General features: G+C 42.4%; 1 protein-coding gene across 9 annotated transcripts in view; it reads right to left on the reverse strand.

The window, feature by feature from the left end:
• map7b (microtubule-associated protein 7b) overlaps positions 1 to 21,755 on the reverse strand; it is a 71,184-nt gene extending 49,429 nt beyond the window's left edge. For 2 of the 9 annotated variants that reach the window (XR_011603352.1, XM_070987678.1), the window contains exons 1-10: positions 17,054 to 17,265; positions 8,943 to 9,113; positions 8,729 to 8,806; positions 7,789 to 7,952; positions 6,120 to 6,237; positions 5,487 to 5,588; positions 4,932 to 5,042; positions 4,121 to 4,216; positions 2,445 to 2,564; positions 975 to 1,147 (exon numbers count right to left, since the gene is read on the reverse strand). Coding sequence is in view for 8 of the 9 variants with exons in the window: in XM_070987678.1 (XP_070843779.1) it covers positions 975 to 1,147; positions 2,445 to 2,564; positions 4,121 to 4,216; positions 4,932 to 5,042; positions 5,487 to 5,588; positions 6,120 to 6,237; positions 7,789 to 7,952; positions 8,729 to 8,806; positions 8,943 to 9,113; positions 17,054 to 17,216 (1,296 nt within the window). In the remaining variant the exon portion in view is untranslated. Of the gene's footprint in view, positions 1 to 974; positions 1,148 to 2,444; positions 2,565 to 4,120; positions 4,217 to 4,931; positions 5,043 to 5,486; positions 5,589 to 6,119; positions 6,238 to 7,788; positions 7,953 to 8,728; positions 8,807 to 8,942; positions 9,114 to 14,321; positions 14,628 to 17,053; positions 17,267 to 21,688 lie in introns of those variants that run through there. The other 7 variants (XM_070987682.1, XM_070987679.1, XM_070987683.1 and 4 more) reach the window with 7 other exon arrangements.
• Positions 21,756 to 22,822: the final 1,067 nt, after the last annotated feature.

The following is a 22,822-nucleotide window of genomic DNA, read 5'->3' on the forward strand; positions in this document are numbered from 1 at the left end:
ATTTGTGCAGGAAATGGAGGGAAAATCATTCAAAATGGGCAAGATTTTTTTTCCCACCCATTCAGGACCCAGTAAATTATTTAACATAATAATATAACAACTCTTCTTGGAAGTGTCCTTAGCAACACAGAAAGTACTTAGGTGGTACAGAAGGTGCCCAGACTCAGGTTCCCTACTGACAGCAGCAGAAGATGATCAGTAACAGGATTAGACTCAGACAGCCTTCCTTTGGCCGTGCCATAACCTTTGGCATCAAGCCATGACACCAACATAACAAAAGGAAAAATAAATAAACCATTGTAACTGTTGCCAAACTGAATTAATCTCTTCTTACTCAGACAAAGTCACAAGGCATTTATCATCTCCTGGGTGTAGAAATTAGTGTGGTTCTACATGCATTGCACTAAACCCTCACTCCTGTTGACACTAAACTACAGTGCACAGTATCTAAACATTATGGCACTGGCATGTTGGATTGGTTCTAGATTACGATGAGTTTGCGTACATGCATCTAAGCTCTATGCATGTGTCTCTGGGTCACTGTGTGGAATATAAAGTACAGAAGATGCCATCCTTCTAAGACCTTAATGGTATAAGCTGTGACATGGCAACAGACAGATGGACAGAGGGGAACAATGTGGTGTGTGTATGTGTGAGGAACAGAGCCAGAGACACTCTGACATATTATGGCTGACTGATCTGGGACATCATCAACATGAAAAAGATGAAGGAAAGGAAGAGGAGCAAAAGAGCAGTGAATCACTTAAGAGTGTGAGCCCAGTAAAACACCAAACAATGACAGAAAAATGCACCACTGATGTGTACGTGCAGACTCACAGAGACAGGAAATCTGTCATCATGTAGATCAGAAATATCAAAGTAAATACATTAGACTATAGTATGAAAAAAACAAGAAAAATATTATTATGTTCTCCAGATATTCAGTCAAACGCATTTGCATGCTGATGACTCACCTGTGTGGTGCCAGTAGTCCTCCTGCGGACAGTCTTGGAGGAAGACGAGGCCGTCTCCCTGCTGAGGCTCCTGTCATGGCTGCGGCAGTGAGGAAGTGGCTGGGCCTGCAGGGCCTTAAAGGACATGGAGCCCATGGGGTGGCAGGACACTGAGCGAGGACACACAGGTATGGCTATGGTGATGTAGTGCGGAGCGTTTTGAGGAAGGTATGGATCAGGGCAGCGTGAAGATTTATGGAACATCAGCGAGTGTTTGATAAACAGCAGCAAGGAGAGCGAGAGACCAGGAAGGAGAGGAAGGAATGAGAAGGATTGTCAGATGATTAATCAATGGAAGGCATGAGTTTGGGAGGACCAGCGGAGATGGTAGAAACAGAGAAGAAGAGAAAGAAGGCATTAGTACTACTGACTGGAAGCACAACTGCTACAGTAATATACTGCAACCATCACTTGGGAATTTTACATCAAAGAAACTGTGTCATGCTTTTAGGAGAAGGATTAAGTACGGCTGATTATGGAATACAGTAAACATGGAAAAGGTTGCATTCGCTTTGTGCTATTACACTTTAAGGCATCTAGCCAGCAGCGGTTTGGCAAACCCTCCTCTAAAAATGTCCCAGTGTTGGAAGCTTCTCTACTTTGTTAGACTCTGTCATTCAGTTAGAATAAACTATGAATTATGAAAGTATTACACACCGACACCACAGAGACCAAGTGACCATGCAGCAAAATGCACAAAACACCTTCACACACTGCAGACAATAATGAAGGTATAAAAGTATGCAGAGCAGAGAAAGCAAAAAAAACAAAACAAAACAAAACACTGTGTTGTGTGACAGTTAATGTGAGTGAGTTTTTGTGTATTTGATAGGAAGAACAAGGAAAAACAAACCTTTAAGAAATGGAAATGGTAGAAATACACAAATTAGTCTAATGTGTGCGCCTACACACACAAAGACACACACACACACACACACACACACACACACACACACACACACACACACACATACAAACTATCTAAAGCCATTGTATTGCTGGTTGGTAACAACAGAGGGAAATAGGGAATGATATCAATAGGGGAACACTTCCTGAACAGCTAACTTGTTTATACGTGTGTGTGTGTGTGTGTGTGTGTGTGTGTGCGTGTGCGTGTGCGTGTGTGTGTGTGTGTGTGTGTGTGTGTGCGTGTGTGTGAGCGTGTGCGTGAGCGCGTGCGTGCGTGTGTGAGCTTTGAGTGCCTGATACAGGCTGGTGAAGGAAGTTTCAGACGGTGTAATGCTTTAAGTCTGATTAACATCCGAAACTGTTCTGGTCAAGAGACCAAAATATAAAAAGCATAAATACTAGCAATACTATGAGCTGTGATTCCTGGTTTTGTGTGCACTCGTGCACAGCCTTTCTTTTTTCCACTCGGTACTGACCACAGGAACCAGGAGGGGTCTTTCATATGGGATGTGTGTATATTACCTGTTTGCTCTCCAGACAGACTCATGGCACTGCGGCTACGAGCCAAGTAGGAGTGTGTTGGCTGCTGCAGGCGGTTCACCACATTGCTCTCCCATGGCGTCAATGGAAGACGGCGCAGGCCTGAGCGTACACACACACAACACACACACACACACACACACACACACACACACACACACACACACACACACACACACACACACACACACACACACACACACACACACACACACACACACACACACACACACACACACACACACACACACACACACACACGTAACATTTGAGGTTTGATAACAATTAAAACTATTAACTGCCTACTGATTAGCCTAAGCAATCAGTCAAAGCAGATTAGAAATTATGCATAATTACAGTATTTGTTACCCACTCCTTTCCTCATACTGCAGAGCAGTGTAGGCAAGAGCTAAAGTAAAGTGGTAACCATGCAAAGGCAATGTTACACTTACACCTGCATGCACAAGTTTGTTGATTATGAAAGAAAGCAAACAGCTTGGAGTGAAGCGCAAACCAAGAGCAAACACAGGGAGGACAGCTTTCAAATATACAGAACAAAGGACATACTGCATCTGTATTTGAAGAAAATGGTCTTTATCTAACCCTGCTTCAAGAAATCTAGGAATTAATCTGGCAAATAATTCTGAAATAGTGCTGAAAGCTTTTACGCAAACAAGTTAAAATACTTGACCATGCAGGGTCCTTAGTACCTGTGCAGGGATTCTGGCTTTATTAATTTATTAACCAGAAGTAAACGCAACAATTAATTGATCTTCATGAAGATTTGATTTGACATGTAAAAGAGACAAAGGACAGGTTCTCAGGCAAAACATGCAGCATTGCTCACTCTGATGATGAAGCAGATTACAAGGTTGCAGATTTCAGAGTGACCAGCAAAGATACAACTGAGTTGGAAACTGTGCAGAGGAGTTTGTGTCTCTAATCTACGCTACTTTGTACTCAAGCAATGAATGGTTTCAGAGGTCGTGTTACACTCAGTAAAAGTGTGACACACACCTTTGGAGTTTGTGTGCATTTAGAGTTTGTCTTGGCAGCATAAAACTTGGCACATGACTACATGTTATGTCAACTGTTACAGGTATGTCTCTGATAGTTGAAATGTAGGTGTTGATTTTTCAGCTGGGATAAAAACAGCATACAGTGTTCCCACAAAAACAAAAAGATTATCCTACAGAGGATTAGAGAAAGGGGTCACGCTAGAGGGGGGGAAAAAAATCTTGATCCCTCTGATGAAACACACGGGAGTGCAAACGCTTGCACATATACAGCTATTAGTTGAGTGTGGACACTGGATTTGATAATCATATTGTAAATATTGCAGATTGCATCAACTCCTTGTGGGATTTCTAAATTCTTTATTTGGTTGTCAAATAAATGTCATGTCCAGGTTCAAAGCTACATAAACTGATACATTTATAGGCAAGAAAAATGCATGTAGAAGAAGGATTTTACTGCTACATATGTCACTATTTAAGGACGGCCAGCGTTTTCTAAATTAAAGTGACACAGTATGCAGGGTAATCACAGTTTCTTTTCTGAATTTCTCAACAGTTTCCAGCCCATGATCTTTTTTGCTTCGCAACTTAGTGTGAAACATATAATGAGGGACCAAACTGCAGAAAATTCCCAGAAAACACCTGTGATTCTGTGCTGGGTAGTCTTTCCCTGGTGTAGGCGGGATTTGGACTGAGCTTTGCTAATGACAGGGGTGGAGGTTGTTCTCATCTGTAAGCCTGTCAGCAACGTATGAACATCAGAGAATACATGATCTAATTGTTAAAGTAGCACTTAAAATATATACAGTTTATATTTCAAAGAATATACTGAGAATGATTCTGAGTTAGTTGAGCAGACCAACACCACTCTCATACTGTAGCTGTCCATTTAATATGAAGATACAGCAGACAGCCTGTTAGCTTAGTTTAGCATATAGACTGCAAAAATGGGGGTACAGCAGCTAGCCTGGTTCTGTCCTAAGGTAACAAAACCCTATCAGCACCCCTAAAACTCACTAATTGTGACATATCTTAGTTTGTTTACTCTGCACAAAATATTTTTTCTTTTAGTTTTAAGGGGGTTATGTGGTGAACTATTTCTTGACTGGGGGCAGTGACTTCCTGGTTAGCCAGCTAACTGTCTGCTAGCTGTAGGTTCATATTAACCGTATGGACATGGGAGTGGTGCCAACCTTCTCATCAAATTCTAGGCAAGAAAGCGAAGAAATGTTGAACTATTCTTTAGATGTATTATTCTTTTTTTTTCCCATGTGAATGTCACTGTACCCTAAAATGTCATTCAGTAAATACAAGAAAACAACAAGCAGCTGGACTGCCAAAAGTCTAGCTTACACCAAACACACATGACATACGATGCAGCCACAGAAAGGCTATCACAAGTGAAGTGTCATGAATAATACTGGTGTTTGTGTGTAATGTTCGTTTTTATTACCTCTGTCTGGTGAGTGTAGGAGTGTAGCAGAGGAGGAGGAGAGGCGCTTGGTAATAATGGGATCTGTGTGTTTGGATAAATTCATTGTGGACAGTGACCGCCTGTCGGCATCTAGAAACAAAGAAGAAATATGATAAAAGCAAATGCATGGTATTCTGAAAAGACAGAGAAAGACGGGACAGGGAAGGTAAGAGAGAGCTGGAGTCAGCAATCTCTGTTTGAAGGGTTACTCTAGTCTACTTTGGTTAAATATGGTTAGAGATGGAAAAACTAACTTGTTACTAAGGGGAGAATGAATTAGTGTTGTATGGGTCTTAAATGATCTAAAAAAGAAGCTAAAATGGTTTGAATGAGTGATCCTGTGTCCTGGGATATAAGTTCAAGTTACAAACTGGATTGCTACATGCAAATAAAACAACAAAGACTAATCATGCCATTCACATTGGCCTACATTTACACTAATGCCAGTGAGCTAAAACAGTGCTGTACAGTTACAGTGCTAGAGCCAGCGGTCTAACACTGGCTGGCTATCTGACACAGTGCTAAAATATTCACATTGGGAGGTCATTCCGTATCTGCGGTAGTGACTGAAAGCACTCTGCATGTGCTCCAGTCCAGCAAGGTCGAGTGGATAGAGGAAAGCCGACTCGACAAAACCTGGACCAGGAGGGGAAAGGACAATGGCAGAGAAACAAAGAGCAGAGAGGAGACAGAGGGAGATCCCAGAGCGAGGGTAAGAGAGAGAGAGAGACAATGAGAGAGTTTGAGAATAAGGGGGAGGGAGGGAGGAAGAGAGAGAGAGAGAGAGAGAGAGAGAGAGAGAGAGAGAGAGAGGGGGAGAGGCAGAGCAGGGTGTGAGTCAGCAATAACAACAGAGGGCAGGGGATCTGAAAAGTTCAAATACAAACATGGCAGAACAATACTGACACGCAGAGGCAGGCAGACATATTCACACAAGCGACACACTGTCAGACATCAGGAAGATGAGATTTCAGAAGCGTTCAGTTAACCTGAAAGCACTGATCCTTTCAGGAGGAAAAGTGGCTAAAATATACTAAGACAAATTCTCAAAACAATGGGGAGACTGTAGGGCAAGACGGTGCGTTTCAACATAGTACAATGACTGTGGGAGAGCGTTGAATTTCTGCAGGTACTGTGTGTATGTAAGGGTGTGATGTGTCAAAGTACCGGCTGGTGTGCTGGGAGTGTTTGTGTGCAGAACCCCTCCCCAAGACCACCGGTTGGGCTTCTGTCTGGTTCTCTGGCTCCTCTCCAACGTCCGAAGCATCACCGCCTCATGACGAGCCTTCAGTCACAAAACACAACAATGACAACATCGTCACCTAATCAGCATTAATAAAAACAACACCCCAACATGCAATTACTGCTGCAAGCAAGGAAGCAAAGACATTTTCAAGGCTGTTTTACCTTCCTAAAATATTCCCAGAATGTCTGGAAAAACATCACCAGTTCAGTTCTCATCGGAGATCTTTGTTCATCATGAAACTGTCCCTCTCTCTCTTTTCCCTGCATTTCATGTATGTATGTATGTAGTATTTAGTTGTATTTTCTCCTCAACAAGATGCTATAATTATGGTTATAGCTTTCTGTATCTTGGTAGTAAATTTTGAGGATAATTTTTCCATCAAGAAAGCAGCAGTGAGACTTGTTGGAGTTTGGAACATTGTAGAAATCAGCAAGACTAAGCAAGATTTTGAAGGTACACAGCAGAAAAATCCATCCTCTTCCATCATACAGCCCTTTAAAGCCACTGACTGCTGGAGGATGAGTCCATGAGAGAGTGTTGTGGAGAGGAGCAGCCAAACAACTCTGATCAATGCCACAATCATATAAGACCAAGCTAAAAAGCTCCCACAAACGTATCTTTCTATCATTCAGTCTGAATCAGCTCCCCAGCCTGGCAGTTACTGCTCAGTGCTGTGGGTGTGTGCTTTGTGCTACTGGCTTAGCTGTTGAATGAGAGTCTGTCGCTGTACAGTGTCTCACTCATGTCTTCAGGGTGTGTGCTGTGCTACAAGTGCAGCACATCACTGTCATCGCTAACCGTATCCAACTACCTCACGTCTCATTCATATGTCAGAAACCACCTAACATTATTTTTTCTAGAAACACAAAACAAGTCCAGTTGCCTTTGGAAGCAATTAGAAGTACCATGAATGAGAATCTTCACACATGTATCATAATGAACTGAAACACAGAGCACTGCTTACTCACTGCTGTCAAACTAGCATGTTAGTATGGGATGTTTTGTGTCCATTTTCTTTGCCATTCTTGTGTGACTAGCTCACTATAGCTTTAGCAATACATCTGCCTCACCTTGCAGACGACAGGCAGGTAGGCCATCCAGTTAATTCAACTCATCACAAATGAAATAACTGGATGGGCTTATTACAGGTCTGCAATAGTCATAGATACTGGAGTTTTTCCTTTATGATGTGCTCTTTTCACTTCACCTCCAACCACAACTTTTACTCTTTGACAAGACATGTATTTTATAGCCTCTCTAACTTTTGAAATCAAGCCAAAAGCAAAGCCTCAAAGCATTCTGTCAGAAATATTCGGTGACATTGTAACACAGACACCACATCCATGTTTCCTAAAGTCTATGATAGGGTGCATGAGTAAAAACTGGAAATAACTGTGTGAAGGAGCTGAGTAATGTTGTAATTCCAACTGACTAAAGAGGAAAGGGGCATAGAGTGTGTCTATGGTTCACTAAAAACAGATATTTATTAGCCTATTCATGAGGATGAGAACTATGTCGTTGTAATGGAGGTGTGTGTGCATGTGTGTTTGTGAAAAGATCATGATGTGTACATGACAGTGTGTGTCAGACCTTGTCTTCCTCTAGTTTCTGCCGTCGTTTCTCCTCCACAGCAGCCCGTCTCTTGTCCTCCTTTATCCTCTGGTCCTCCAGCCGTCTCTTCCTGTCCTCCAGATGCTTCTCATAGTGCTGCTTGGCTCGCTCCTCACGTGCCTGCCACTGGGCCTCCTTCACAGCTGAGGCATGGTGTGCGCACACACACACACACACACACACACACACACACACACACACACACACACACACACACACACACACACACACACACACACACACACACACACACACACACACAAATAGTTAATAATGACTTGATGCACATGCATAAGTGTGTTTACATGTATTTGCAAAGACACACAAAAAAAGTGTACAAAATCATATGCCACATGGACACACACAGGCTTATAGCAGTAGTGTGATGGGTCAGCTGTAGATCATGTGACTAGGCTTTAGCTCTCAACACACAGCAAATCCCTTAGACCCTCAGCTGGGGCCAGAGGTTTGACCACTGTACAACACTATGTACACACAACGCACTTCAGCAATGAAAACATACAAACATAAACAGGCCGTGACTTCCTAAAACCCATTTGTTGTAGTATGTCACTCGCACACTGATACAAAAACACATTCAAAACATTACCCTCCCTAAACCCTGTCCCATGGCCTGACCCATTATGTAACACTGATGCCATGGTAACGGGGGGTGTCTGGCTTCAGCCTAGACTTTATGTAACAACCAGACAAACGTCGGGGCACTTCACCACAGCTACCAACCAAGTTCAGTCATGATATGTTGCGGGAAAGACAAAAAGGAAAGTCAGGGATGCACTTAAAGCTTTCTACACAGTGACATACAGTGTACTCTCTGTCACACCCATCCACACACACATGCACACACCCATCCACACACACACCCCTACCCATACACACACAGTGAAAGAATACACACCATTCTGTTTCTCACGCTCCTCCCGGCGCTCACGGGCTAGCCTCTGTCTCTCGTCAATCTTGTTGAAGACCAAAGAGTCTGTAACACAAACAGCAGAGAAAACTACTCCACAACTGGGTTGAGGGACTGATGAAGACAGAACCAATCCTCTATTATGTCTCATTAGAACTTTTGACATGAGAGAAATATTTCCCTGTATGCCAGTGTGACTTACCTATTTTGTTGGCAGCATTGTTATTGGGGCTGCTGCTGGTGGTGGTTCGAGTTGGGGTGGGGGTGGGAGTGGGGGTCACGGTGGGAGTGTAGGTCTGCAAGGAGCCCGCGGAGCTGGGCCGGGTGGCTGAAGACGCTCTGCCATCCTCCGATTTGTACTGCGAGTAAGATGCTGGAAAGAAACATGAACCAGGCAAGTGTCAAAACCAAAAACTGTTGTGAGAAAGAGAGTCCAAGAGGGAAAACAAGAGGCAGAAAGAGAGACCAAGAGACAGACGATGTAGGATTGTACATTAGGAAGATCCATCACTGACAAAGTTTCAGAGTTTTACAACTGAGTAAAACTCTATCCTCCATGAGAAGCTCAGGTAGGTACTGTATTGAGCCCATAACAAGCTGTTTTTTAACACACTCATGTACTCAATGCTTCATACGTCCACTGGTGTACTATAGTCAAATATGTAAAAAAAAAAAAAAAAAATTACCAAAATACACTGCATAGTTAGTACATCCAGTTAATGTTAATGCATCATTTCTAATATAAAAATAGTAGTACTACTATTCAACTTGCTCTCTCAAATACAGAACACTCAGATCTCCATCATCTATGTCTTACTTCCAACTGATATGAACAACTAACTGCTATATGAATATGACAGGAATTGCTCGCTGATTTTTTTGGCCATTACCTATTTTTCTTTTAACACGATCACACGTGAAAATACACACTTACACATGTGTTGCCCCATGTTACAAGGGCTTAAGATATTATTTTTTGTAACTTAGACCTATGAGGTGCCAGGAACAACTCATACTAAAAGGTTGTTCTGGTATGATACACATAGCAATGTAAGGTCTATGTGCATGGAAGAGAAATGCATGCAAAAGACAAAAGAACAAGACAAGGTATTTGAATGAAAAAGAGTGATCATGAACCTGCTGGCCAAAAATGTAAACCACCTTCAACCTGACAGTCTGCCAACATTTAGGGCCTCTGCAGTGTAGCTGTATAAGAAACAAAATGGGCTAAAACAATATGTTCTGTGCTCCTTGTATTCTCAAATGTTGCAGTGTTTCCATTCAGCTCAGAACTAGGCTATTGATTAATGCTACTATCAGGCTCAGAGTGACTCAGCACTTTCAGGTCAGCCTCCTGGACACAGACACAGAGCTTAGCATTGGACCTGATGCAGAAACAGATAAGCCTGTCCCAAATAAAAAGCTGGCTTAATTAGTTAAGGATCCCAGGACAAACAGTATTAGAGTGGCAAACATTACTACATTTTGGTACATACAATGACACTGACTTGAAGAATTGTAGACTATATGCAGATGAGTGTGGTGAAGAGCGAGAGAGAGTGAAGTCTCCACAGAGAACAATCTGTCCCAGAAAGCCTAAAACTAAATCAAGTCAATCCCGTGAGCCAGACTAAATTGACAAGCTACAACACATGAGCAAGCTGTACACCCCATGTTACATACTACTTGACTTCTTTATCTCTTCACTTCAGTGTCATGTTTGCTCAGTCGGGTAATTAATGATGTCAATGGAAGTGAGGAGCAAAGTACAGATTCCATATTTACAGTGGACTTGCAGCTTGATGAACAAGCTCAAGTGCACTTTGCACTTAAATGTAACGACCAAAACTTTGACTGAATCCTCCTTTTTTTTTTGCTTAATTCATTGCTAGAGTTCATTAGAGTAGTGTGTGTAATATTTATATTAACCAGTCTTTTAGACATCCTAATGCACAAATGTTAGATAATATACTTTCAAGTACAGAAAGGATAGAGAACCACTGCACTGAGCATCAAACATTAATATACTACATATATTAATGCATGCTATATGTGCCATACATATAATAACTAAACTAAATCCCTACTAATGAATAAAAAAGCAACAGATAAAAGCCTTGGATGGTCCAAACCTTTTTGTTCCTCTTCCTAAAAAAATATAACTGTATGTTTTAACTTAAGGTACACTTGCTAGCTTTTTCCTGACTTTTAGATGCTTTCATGGCCCTCATCACAGCAGATGGAGTTTGCACAGTTATGCAGAGTATGTGATGTTGTGACTGTGCTGATCAGTTTTTTGACTGGAGTTTGTGTCTGCAACCAAAAAAGGGCAACCCCCCCCCCCCCCCCCAACAAAAAGGCATGCTATCCCCACCCTAACATACTGAGATGTTTAACAGTAAATCACAAAAGACACTACACTAGACAAGGACAAAAGACATGAGGTCATAGCTGCAAGAGTGTTGCATGTCACAGTCTATGGGACATCTACAGAGGTGTGCAAACAAGTATTAACAGGTTTACCTTGCCTCAGGTGCACCAGGCTTGGAACTGGTTTTATAATGGCTATTGTTATAACAGGAAAGGATGGTTAAGGCCAGGTTACAATAATGTCTACTATATGTCTACTGTGCTCTTTCCCATAAAATCATTTCCTTAAACAAAGATTAGCTCACTAAAGAGAGGAGTATATTGTGCTGCAGTCAAATACTATGCTGGAAATTTGCAAATGGCTTTCAGAGCCATTACAATGCAAACAGGATGTAATTCAACTCTGCGTCATAGAGTGGCTCTTTATCAAAAAACTTCCACAAAAGGGCATATGACCATAACTCTGCATCAAAAAGAAACACTCTGGTACAAAATGAGGAGCTCTTTCCATTTGTGCAAGTCAACTTTAAGTGACTGATGAAGTGTACCTTCTGACAAGCTGACCAGGACACTACACAATAAGCCAGTGGTGACAGACTAAGGGCAGAAGCACTTTCATGAATTTGACAGCTTGAACTGGAGCACTTCACTGAAAAGAGCTGGGAACACTCTGAACCACACAAATAAGGAACAATCCCTTTCTTTGAAAAGTCTGGCGCAAAAACACAAAGACACAGAACAGAACAAGAGGGACGGAGACAAATAGACACTGGTTAAGAGGAAGGAGAAAAAAAAGCACTCTCCATTTACAGTGAATTCATAACAAATACCAGTTATCACAACAGGAAGCATGCATGCACCAAGCAGTGAAATTATTAGTAATTGATCCGTATACTCTACATATCCACTCCAACAGAAAGCAGCTGTACATGATTTGTTTGGGAAATTTGGAAGCAGTGATATGATACTTTAAGAAAAATGGAGCATACATATGATTGACAAAAAGGGATAGCAATGGAAAAACAGGTGTGTGTATTAAAGCACAAATATAGTACAGCAGGTGTGTAAGATACAATGTGGCTCATATTCACATTAGTCTAGTAATTTTCCAATGCAAACAGCCAGATGTCCCATTATCAAGCATTTGTACATACAGTATGACACACATGATATTCTCAGTTAATGGATGTCGAATGAGCTCAGAGGTGTGTGTGTGTATAATAAAACAATTGACCTGTGAGAAGCACGTGGCTGTTTCAGACAAAAAAATGCACATCCATGGTCATCATTTTTGGATTCGAAAGTGGCAGATTGATGATGCCGGGAGTATAAACAGACATGAACACATAGTGAATTACAAAACACTGCGACAACATTCATCTGGCTGCCTGTACCAATTTATCATCCATATTCATTTGAAATGAACTGACATTTCATTCATGACCCTAAAGCCGTTCCAGCTTTGTTCTCCACATCCTGAGAGTGTTTCCCACTTAGACTCAATAAAACAAAGCCTGATGTGGCAGTGACAAGTCTCACCTTGACAGAACTTAAAAAGAAGTCTTTGGATATAGCTTTACATATGCCAGTGTCTGTGACAGAGTTTACCAGAGTTTAAACAGAAAGTAATGAACTGGTTCATCATGCGTAAATAAGGCATATGAAAGAGGTCAGATGAGGTCAAGGGACATCCTGTGGCTTTGAGTTGCAGATGAGGCTGTGTGCAGATCAGGGCAGCATAAACTTTTAGTTCGGCTACACATTACCCTAAAGAGTGAGTGACTAGAATATAAATTAACCCTTAGAAAGAGAGAATAAGTATACATGAATGAATGTCTTGAATGCAGAGTTGGATGAGGACTGATCTAAGAGTCATGCTTAATGAAGCTCCATCCTGGATTTGTGTACTCGCATTTCACATCAGGACTTTTACTTATCACATTAGTGTTTACTCCCACACTTAGAAAAGGACAACACAACTTAATTTTTTGACATCATCTCTAATTTATCTGCCTTTATATCCCTTCCTTCAACATGTTTTTATACAGGCAAAATGGTGGATTTAGGACCAAAACAATGTCTGGTACCTTGCTTTGACCGCTGCACTATGAAAAGGGTGTACAACTGCTTCTTGCGGCTTCCTCCCCGTGAGGGGTCACAACAGCAGATCATCTGCTACAGCAGATCATCTGATCTTACTGGCAAACAGGGGGCCCTGCCCAACTCAGCACATTTGACTTGGCATAGGCGTTTTTTCATGGCAGATATCCTTCCTGAAGCAACCCTCCCAATTTATGTGGGCTTGGAACTAGCAATTAGGAATGCACTGGCTGTTGCATCCCCAGTGGCTGAGGAGCAACCTCGAGTTCAGTGTCTTGCCCAAGAGGACAGAGGGAAGTGGGGATGAAACCCTCTGACACTCTTTGGCCACAGCCAAAGAGGGTCCAACTGAACTTTTCAAAAACTTTAACACAAATAATTCATAGTCTCCAAATACACCGTCATGTGCAATTTTCTAACATATAATGTGCTGGACTTGTTCCTGGTGCAGTTGTGTCATCCTGCTGTCTCTCACAGCCTCGTCCATCTGTTGTAGAGGTCATTAAACAAACAAACCTCAAATAGCAGCACAAATGTTTGCTCTTCTGCCTAGACAGCCATTTAACAGCCTATGCAAACACACCAAAGACAATTTTATTCGAAGTGTAGTGCCAACTCCCTGTGATAAATGTTCACCAGTTATCCTCCTAGGACCCTCAGCACCTTCTGCCATGCTTACATATGAGCTTCCTCCCTATTTTCCTACCCAAACACAATGTGGGAAAGCTATGCCACAAATTACTCACACATAATCATCTAATGAGAAAAAGAAACTTAGCAAACTTTCAACACACTGGATGTAAGTAAGAACAGCTTTAAGAGTGTTTGGGGTTTTCAAATCCATATTGGGTTGACAGTGTAGGTCTCATACCCCTTTTGATGCTTGAGGTCAATGTGTAAATAGGGTGGGATACACTTGACTTAAAGCTGGATAAAGTAGCCATGTTTAATTTCAAATCCAAAGTGCCGGAGTACGAAACCAAAATGACTGTCCTGTTCCTTAGAGGCTGCATTGTACTTGTGTTCACTTCCTACCTTGGAGTTTGTTCAACCTGTGCTGATTTATCAATAAAATATGCAGAAGTCCTGGGATCAAATCACAAGTTTTTACCTGGATTTTGGTTCATGATTCCAGGGGTGTCAATGCCAGGAGGAGACCTGTTTAACCCCTGGATGGCGTCCCACTCCGACTAGTCGGATCGGAGGGCCAGAATCAACATGCTGACTTCCTGAATACATCCTACACAGTGGAAGATAAGCTTGAATCCAAAGTCCATCGTGCAGTGAGGGGGACGAGGGCAAAAGCAAAAGGAGAAATTCCAAACAACTGAAAAAGGGACCACCCAAAACTCAACTTTTTTTTTTTCCAAAATAAAGGGGAAAGCAGGAAGGGAGAAAGCGAGAGGGGTCAGCTCTGGTCAGTGTCACTGCCGTTGAGAGCCGACTGAGTGTGAGACAAGTTGTGGCAACTCTCCAACCCCCATCCTTTTGTCCATAAGTGTGTGTGTTTATGTGTGTATGAAAGAGAGAGTGAGACATGGAGAGAATGTGACTGTTTAATCTGCCCCTCCCTCCCGCAGTGCTGGTGTGTGTGTGTGTGTGTGTGTGTGTGTGTGTGTGTGTGTGTGTGTGTGTGTGTGTGTGTGTTTGTGTGTGTGCACATGCATGCGTGCGTGCGTGAACATGCTCCCCACCCCCAATCTATCTGCATTCATTGGCAGTCAGATTAAATGGTCAGAGTTAGCGATTAATGCTGTGCTGTCCGGGACAGTGGGTAGCAGGCAAGCACGCTGTGCAGCTCCTGCCTCCCCTGCAGCCTGAGAGGATTAGCTGCTGCTAATGCTAAGCTAAACGCTAAGCTCCAGTCAACAGAAAAGCAGGCAAAGGGGGCAGGGGTGGGAGCCTTCCTTTCTAGCCCAAGGACAGGCAGTCAGGTCTAGACAACAGGCACACGAGAAGAGGGTGCTACTGCATTTGTTGCACATGGCAGGTACCAATTGCAGGTCAGATGACAGTGGGTAGTTCTAGAGTCACCCTGTCACTCAGTATGCCTTTTGACAACAGGGCCATGAATAATAAAAACTACTGTGCCCAATGTTCTCTTCTACAAGATGTTTTAAGAAATGTAATATTTATCAAAATTTTGTTTAGCAACTTTAATATTAATTTGGAGTTGCATTCAACTTGGTATAAGAAGAAGAAGAAACTTTAGTTGTATAGCTTATTTCATGCAAGAAATGCAGTCACAGTGCTTTACAACGAAGGAATTACCTGCATCAAATGCTTCACAATCAACAAGACAGAATGATCATAAAAACAGGGATAGAATGGCATAATCAATGTAAAATAAGATGGAGATTAAAACCCCCTCGCTACTGACAAACCCACTTGAGATGACAAACCCACAGATTAAGAATAACAAAAAAGCACTTTTCCTCAATCAATGTCAATCAAAACTCCATCTGATTTCCATCTCTGCTCATCCAAACTACTAAGTCCAAAACTTATTCGCCCAAGCACTGAAGACCAAGTTATGCTTTTGCACCTCTGAATGCATACTGTTTTGGCATGTTGATGAGTAACAAAGATTGCACTATACCTGATAAATCAAAATGTATGCTGAGGTTGAACTTAACATAACAGTCTTACATAGTGCATATATACTGTATATACTTGTTGACTGTTTAGCCAGTTCCATGCATAATACCTGCACTTGCTATCTTTAAAAGGAAAGACAATATCGCAGCATGATCGGTCATTTTAAAAATTCTAGTGTTGACCAACTTAGCAGTTACCTGATACTTTGAGATCAGGCTCAGAGCGAGAGTTAAAATCATCTCTTCATTTCCCCTGCCTTTCTCTGTCTATTCTCCTCTATTATTTATGGTTTGAGTGAGTTACATGCTTGCCCCATGAGGAAACTGCAAAACCCTTAGTATAAGAATCATATCTTACACTGAAAGTAAATGCAATCATTTAGTTTTGTAATCAGAACAACCTTTTGTGTTGTTTTGTTCTTTCATATCATATAAACCAAATTATTTAGATCCATGGAGTCAGGGTTGCTTAGAGCTGGGTAAAACTAATATCTGTCAAAGAGCAAACCCTTCCTCGGTCAGTCTGTACAGCAAAGGTCGGACCTGTTAACAGGGCTTGAACCAACAGAATAAAAGATTTGTTAAAGGTTTGTACATTTATACCTACTGTGATTGCAGACACATGCTGTCCTGGTGACTGATTGCTCTGCTTACTGATGCATTACAAGCACATGCACATGTGAAGTGGACTGCACCTTCACTCTCATCTGCTGCCCTTGTGTTGACCCAGTCTTGCCTTGTCAGCTGGTTTACACACACACACAAACACACACGCACGCACACACTGCTTTCTCATCAGACTTGTCAGCCACCCATCTCCAAATGGTTGAGCTTGATGGGTTAAGAAGACTTTTTCTGCAAGAGCAAACAGCAAACAGCACGCGCACACACACACAAACAAATATACACACAATCTCTCTGTCTGTCTCTCTCTCTCACACACACACAATTAGTGCCTTATTATCCTATCCTACTTAGAAATACACATGTACATTTGCCTTTAATGCTCCACAAGTTAAGATCATTTTTTCAAACTGTCCACTCCTATGACTCTCCAGAGACTGGTTAAACATCTCTCTGCCCCAGTTGTCTCTCTGTCCCAGATATTAATGCCCTCGATCACTCACACACGTACACATGCACAATTCAGGTTCAAATTAAGCTAAAACAGCACAAAGTGCCAAAGCATGCTAAGTCATTGTGCTCTCCATTTTACACCCCTGTCAGTTTCCCTATATCCTCATACCTCTTTTCTTCCTCCTGCAAGCATCTGTCCGTCTCTGCCCCTCCTCCTCCTCAGTGATGGTGAAGAGTGCCGGGATGGCTGAACGGCTACCTTCCTTCCTCAGCTTCCGCTTAACCCGCGAGCACCCACCTCCACCTCGTTCTCGTCCTTTACTTTCTGGCATCTCATGCCCTGTTGCTAACCCTTGAGCCCTTGGCTAGCTCACCCAGCCCCATCCCATCCCACCCTGTAGGGGTAGGTGGTGGTGAGGGGGGGTCAGGAGTGGACAACGGTGATGGATGGGGTCACCTCTGAAAGCCTTCCTCTCAGTGAAGATGTAGACAGTTAACAGCTAATGCTAATAGCTAATTCCTCTGGGTGCACATTGCTGCTCTGTAACTGAGACAGCAGAAAGAATAGAGAGAGAGGAAGAGAGGTGGAGGAGGAGCAGGACAGAATAAAAAGAGCAGGAGACGGAAGGAAATTGTGAAATGTGGTGGATGACAGGAAAAGGTTAAAGAACAGTAAAGAATAAAGCACAGTGATGATGACTGAGGGTGTGAAAGACCACACTGCCTACGATGGCAGTGCCCACCACAGAAAAAGAGTGAAAGAGACAGAGAGTGCGACAGAGTCTGAGCTCCTGTAGTCTGGCTTAGAGAAGAAGACTTAATCCACGAGACTGGCTCGGTCGAGAGCTGGAAAAATTGCACTCGTCTTGACTCCCTCACTTCTCAAGAGATGCTGCTGCTGCTGCTGCTGCTGCTGCTGCTGTCACTACTGCAGCCCCCCTTTCCCCTCCTAGCCTCTCTCTGGCTAGGCTTGTTTTGTAATGCAAACTTGTCAGAAGAATCACATCACACAGGCACTTGCTGTACAGTACAGTACACACACACACACTGACCCACAGACACATGGATAACAGAGGGTAGCAGGGCCGTTAAAATATTCAGTGCAAATCCAGCAGTGGAAGGTGAGCCGGTACCGGTAAAGGGTTTCTCTGACAACAGCAGCACATGGACCAATGACGCAGTGGGACAGTGGAAGTGAGATAGCAGAGGACAGGCACACTGTAATGTAACACACATACACATACACACACAGACACAGGCGCGCACACACACACTCACGCACGCACACACACATGCACATGCACACCACTCCACGTACACACCTAACCAAACAATGCAGTACTGGAGCTGTCTCTAAGGAAGGGGTGTGTTCATAGAGCACATGGTGTCTGTCCCCGCCCCATTCTCTACTTAAAGAGCCATCAGCTATTTGACATACCACGGCTGTTCAGCAAATATGGAAATCATGTCCCCTTGGTACTTCACAGGAACCAGGAAACAGAAGTAACAAAAATGCAGCTCCTCAATATTTATATCTGAGCAGTATTAGTACACTTATATTTCCCTTACATTTCATACATTGACACTGCATGTGCACAGGATACAAAAGGGTAAAAAGAAAGAAAAGCTGCTGAGCTGAACTGATGGGGCAATAAAGTTATTAAATTATTACAGGCCACGTTATTGGAGGCCTGTCCAATAACAGGGCAAACATCAGCCTGAAGAACCATTATCTCATATCTACCAAGGCAAATACACAGGGATTAAAACAACCTGCATGACAGCTTGAAATCTCCAGGCCAACAAGGCGGTGTGGATCAAAAAAGTGAGGAGGCAAAATGATTAAAGGCACAACCACTGATCGGCACCTAGGAAACCCACATCTGAGGCACTTCTGGTTGTAGCTGGAATTACATTTCGGCCCACTTTTGCAAAGCAAATAGCCAAATATAGACAATATCTCTCAGAGTATCTACTAAAGAACAAATTCAATTCATACTACCTTCAAATATATATTAGATAAAGAATTTCAGGACAAGACTTGCTGCTTCATCTCCTTTGGGAGCACATGCTGTACAAATACGCATACTGGTATTCATGAAAGAGCAATCTGATCTTTGTCCCTGCAGGATAAAGTAATGCTGTAACCCTACACTCAAACTGGATAGGCCAGGCGACACACCTTTCTCACACCTACTGGGTATGTGTACAGACACAGACATGAGAACAGAAGAAATGTTTTGACTGTTGTATAAACAGATACATTTAGCAAAGCAAGTATATAAGCTTATTTTTACTTCTTAATTCTAAAGATAAACAGCAGTTTTAGATGATATGTCCACATCACGTACAGTAAAAGGAATGACTGTGTTTCTTTTGAATGCACAGGCGCTGTGAACTTAGTCCTAGCTATAATAGCTGAGGAAGTTTTCAAAATAAAATACAAAACTTCACTTGTTGCACAGTACACAACAGCATGATGTGTCAGCAAAAACATTAACTAAAAGCTTTTGCCCAGAGCATATTTTCATTATTCACTTGTGCTAATCAGTTTGCTTTGTATTTGTTTTACCTGTGTTTACTATGCTGGGGCCCTCAGTGGCATGAGGTTTGACACAGTATAAAATACAAACAACTACAATGGCTGTAATACAAATAGGGCTAGCTGATGCTGATCACAGAGATACACACGAAATTCCTACAACCTGCATGTGGATGAGATGATCAGAGGGCAGGATCCAGATTAGGAAATAATATGATAACGGTGGTACTGTGAAAGCTGTCCTTCCTGCCAGTCAGGGCATGTGTGGACAGTACTACAGTGACTGGTGTTACAATGAGCAGAGAGCACCTCAAGACCTCAGGCAGCTTAACTGAAGAAAAGAAAGATGGCTTCAGGCCAAATAAATCTGGCAGCAAGAAACACGATGACGTGTAAAAGGTTTCCTATCATGCAAACAAGAGTCATTTAAGGAAATTATAAATAAAAATAATAAGAAAAGAAAATAAAAGACCCTGTCTGAAGGGAAGAGAATGAAAATAAACTGAGACACATTCACACCTGGTAACACGACCAAGCTCCAAGGGGTCTCGCAGTAGCAACCAGTAAGAAATCAGTTTGTCAGCTGATATAAAAAGAGATATAAAAACTGGTTGTGCCACAGAGTGAGAGAAGATATAAGAAGCACTTTATGTGAGTGGAAAATGGCAGATTTGAAAGAAGAGCTGATAATCCTGTTGGACAATCATCCAAACATCAGAGTGAGCTTCACTGCTGTGGTTAAAGGTGCAATGGCTTGTGTGTCTTAAAGCTCAAAGCAGCATGGGAATGTGAGATAAATAATGCACATGGAGGGAAGGTGTATATAAATACTAAGGTAGCAACAGAATTGGACAGCTTGAAAGCATCAGTTCATAGAAAGCAGATGCCAGGGGTTTGCAGCAGGGTCATATTAGACTAATATAAAGAGGCATTCATAGGAAAACTGAAAGATGATGATGACAGCAAGGACAGAAAGAGGAGAAAGAACAGCAGCAAACAGCAAAGCTGTGAAATTGTGAGCTCCTTGCAGCATAAAGCAGGTGAAGTTACATCATAAGCAGGATACTTCTGGGCCAGCAGAGCTTATCGCTCAGACCTCTGGAGGTGTTGTGCACCTAACATTGTCAAATAAACGATATAAGACAGGTGCGAGCCACCTGATAAGCTCAGTGATGCTGGGTGGGTCAACTTGAAACATACGTGTGTTAGGGTTGCTAGTGAATGATGATGACGCTTGTATCACAGCATACAGTGCAGTGTTATTGTTGTTTTCTTTTTTATTGCATTTAACTTTGTTTTAATAAAAAAACAAAAAACGTTTTAGCTTTAAACCCTCCTGTTTTGACTGCCCACTACCACAGGAAAAAAACAAAACAAAAAGAAAACAAAAACAGTGTAAGAGAAGGTGCACATTATTCTTGTTTCTTTCATGATGGCGACACCACTGGCCACAAGCGGCCATTGCTTCGACGCTTTGGCCTGAACAGCAAATTATTATACTGACAGCAGCTCAAACACCACCAAAACACACAACCACTTTATTTTGCTTGTGGGTTTCCCTATAAAATATTGATATTAACAATGAAAGACAGCCAGACAAGTCAAAGAGAAGATCAGTTTAAAAACAAAACGCACTGAAGTGAAGTTATGAGAGGCCATTTTCACTGCTAACGTGAACATAATAAATGACGATGACACATGATTTTACAGCTTGAAGCGCAGGTGTCCGGTTATTCGGTGCTGGAGAAAACCCTGGGATATTAACAAGCCTGTCCAAACTGTGGACACAATAAAAAAAATGTCTTACAATACCTGTAAAAGCCTAATAGCAAAGTTGTAGCCTGGAGACACGTTATGAAGCTAGCTGCCCATTTCCATGAATTCACCTGTCACGTCAAGTGAGGGAGTGTTTGGACAAGTTGACAAAATGTCAGCAACAGGTGTCTGCCAGGCCCGGAGGAGCTCAAAATGTCTCTCAACAACCACAACGACGGTAAAACTGACATTAATAGTACAGTTTAGAGAACATGTCGTATGTAATAAACGCTGAGCAACCGGCTGGGTGAGTCGGGCTGATAGTTAATCCCGCTCCCGTGACCGACCCGGCTCCCACAGACTTGAATCTCTCTCTAATTCACCGCCATTGTTCAAACACCGACACACTCCACTGAATACCCTCCGCTGAGCACCACCTAACAGCTTCAGCAGCGCGAACATGTACAAAGTTTGTCAGTGTCAACTTTTCTGTCGGTGGGAGCTCACCTTGGGACTCCGGAGGAGATGCGTCGCTGCCATCCTGGTCCGCCATTTCTCCTGACGTCAGCTGAGAGGGATCAACGGCTGGAGCGCGCGGGACCAGGCTGGACTGATCCCGAGACAGAGAGGACACCCTCCGCCGGACAGGTGGGGGACAACACGGGCCGGCGCCTCAGCTCAGAAGTACAACAAGACTGTTATAAGCACATATAAGAGGGCGAAGAAACTTTTCTCACTGTATTAGTTTCAGTCATTTGCACTTTTGCTTAATTTGGGGCTTTAAATGCATTTTATAAATAAGACCCAGCAGCCAGGCTGATCTGCCCACCGAGTTACAACATGTGCTTCATCTGTCTTAATAATGATATCAGTAGTTGAGAGAAGGGACTGCTTGATAAACTTGAGATGGGACAAGGTGGACAGGAGAAACTGCACGGTCTCAGGTCTGTCTAAAGAATTATGCTGACATCTACTGGCAATCAGGGATATCAGTATGGTGAAATCATTGTGATGGTGCCTGATCAAGTAGAAGTTAGGAGAATCAAATTGTGCAGTAGGCCTACTTCAAACACATGATCATTGATGGAAGAAGGATTCATATCTGCATCTATCCATCTAATCTTTTATGTAAGTAATAGTAGCAAAACCACAGTGCAGCAGTGCTGTCTTACAAGTAAAAGTCCTGCATTCAAAATGGTAAGTAAAAGTACAAATGTATCAAGAAAAAACACTCATTTGCAGAATGGTTTCTAGGAATTAAAAGGAAATCAAGGGCCTGCTCACCATGCTCATGCTCTGTTACGATGACTCTGTCATAATCAAATGTCTAAGATGCACAATACCAGCTAATTGAAAGTCAGCCATCGTTAGCTTTATTATTTACACCTGTGCTTTTCCCACTGTGACGTGACAAAACATCCTCCATGAAAAAGTCCTATAATAGCAGTGTAAACAGTCCCCTCCATCCAGGTGCAGTAAAGTGAGAGAGAGTGTGAAAGAGCCGTCAGTCAGGCACAGTCTGATCACACAGTGCAAATGGAAACACCTGTGTGGGCTGACTGTGGGTGTGTAGGGGCTGTAACACATTAAGTTGTCTTTTCTCCAGGTACTAAAGATAAACTTATGCTCTGTTACGACTTT

This window comes from Chaetodon trifascialis, chromosome 19, assembly GCF_039877785.1.
Source record: "Chaetodon trifascialis isolate fChaTrf1 chromosome 19, fChaTrf1.hap1, whole genome shotgun sequence".
Lineage (NCBI taxonomy): Eukaryota > Metazoa > Chordata > Actinopteri > Chaetodontiformes > Chaetodontidae > Chaetodon > Chaetodon trifascialis.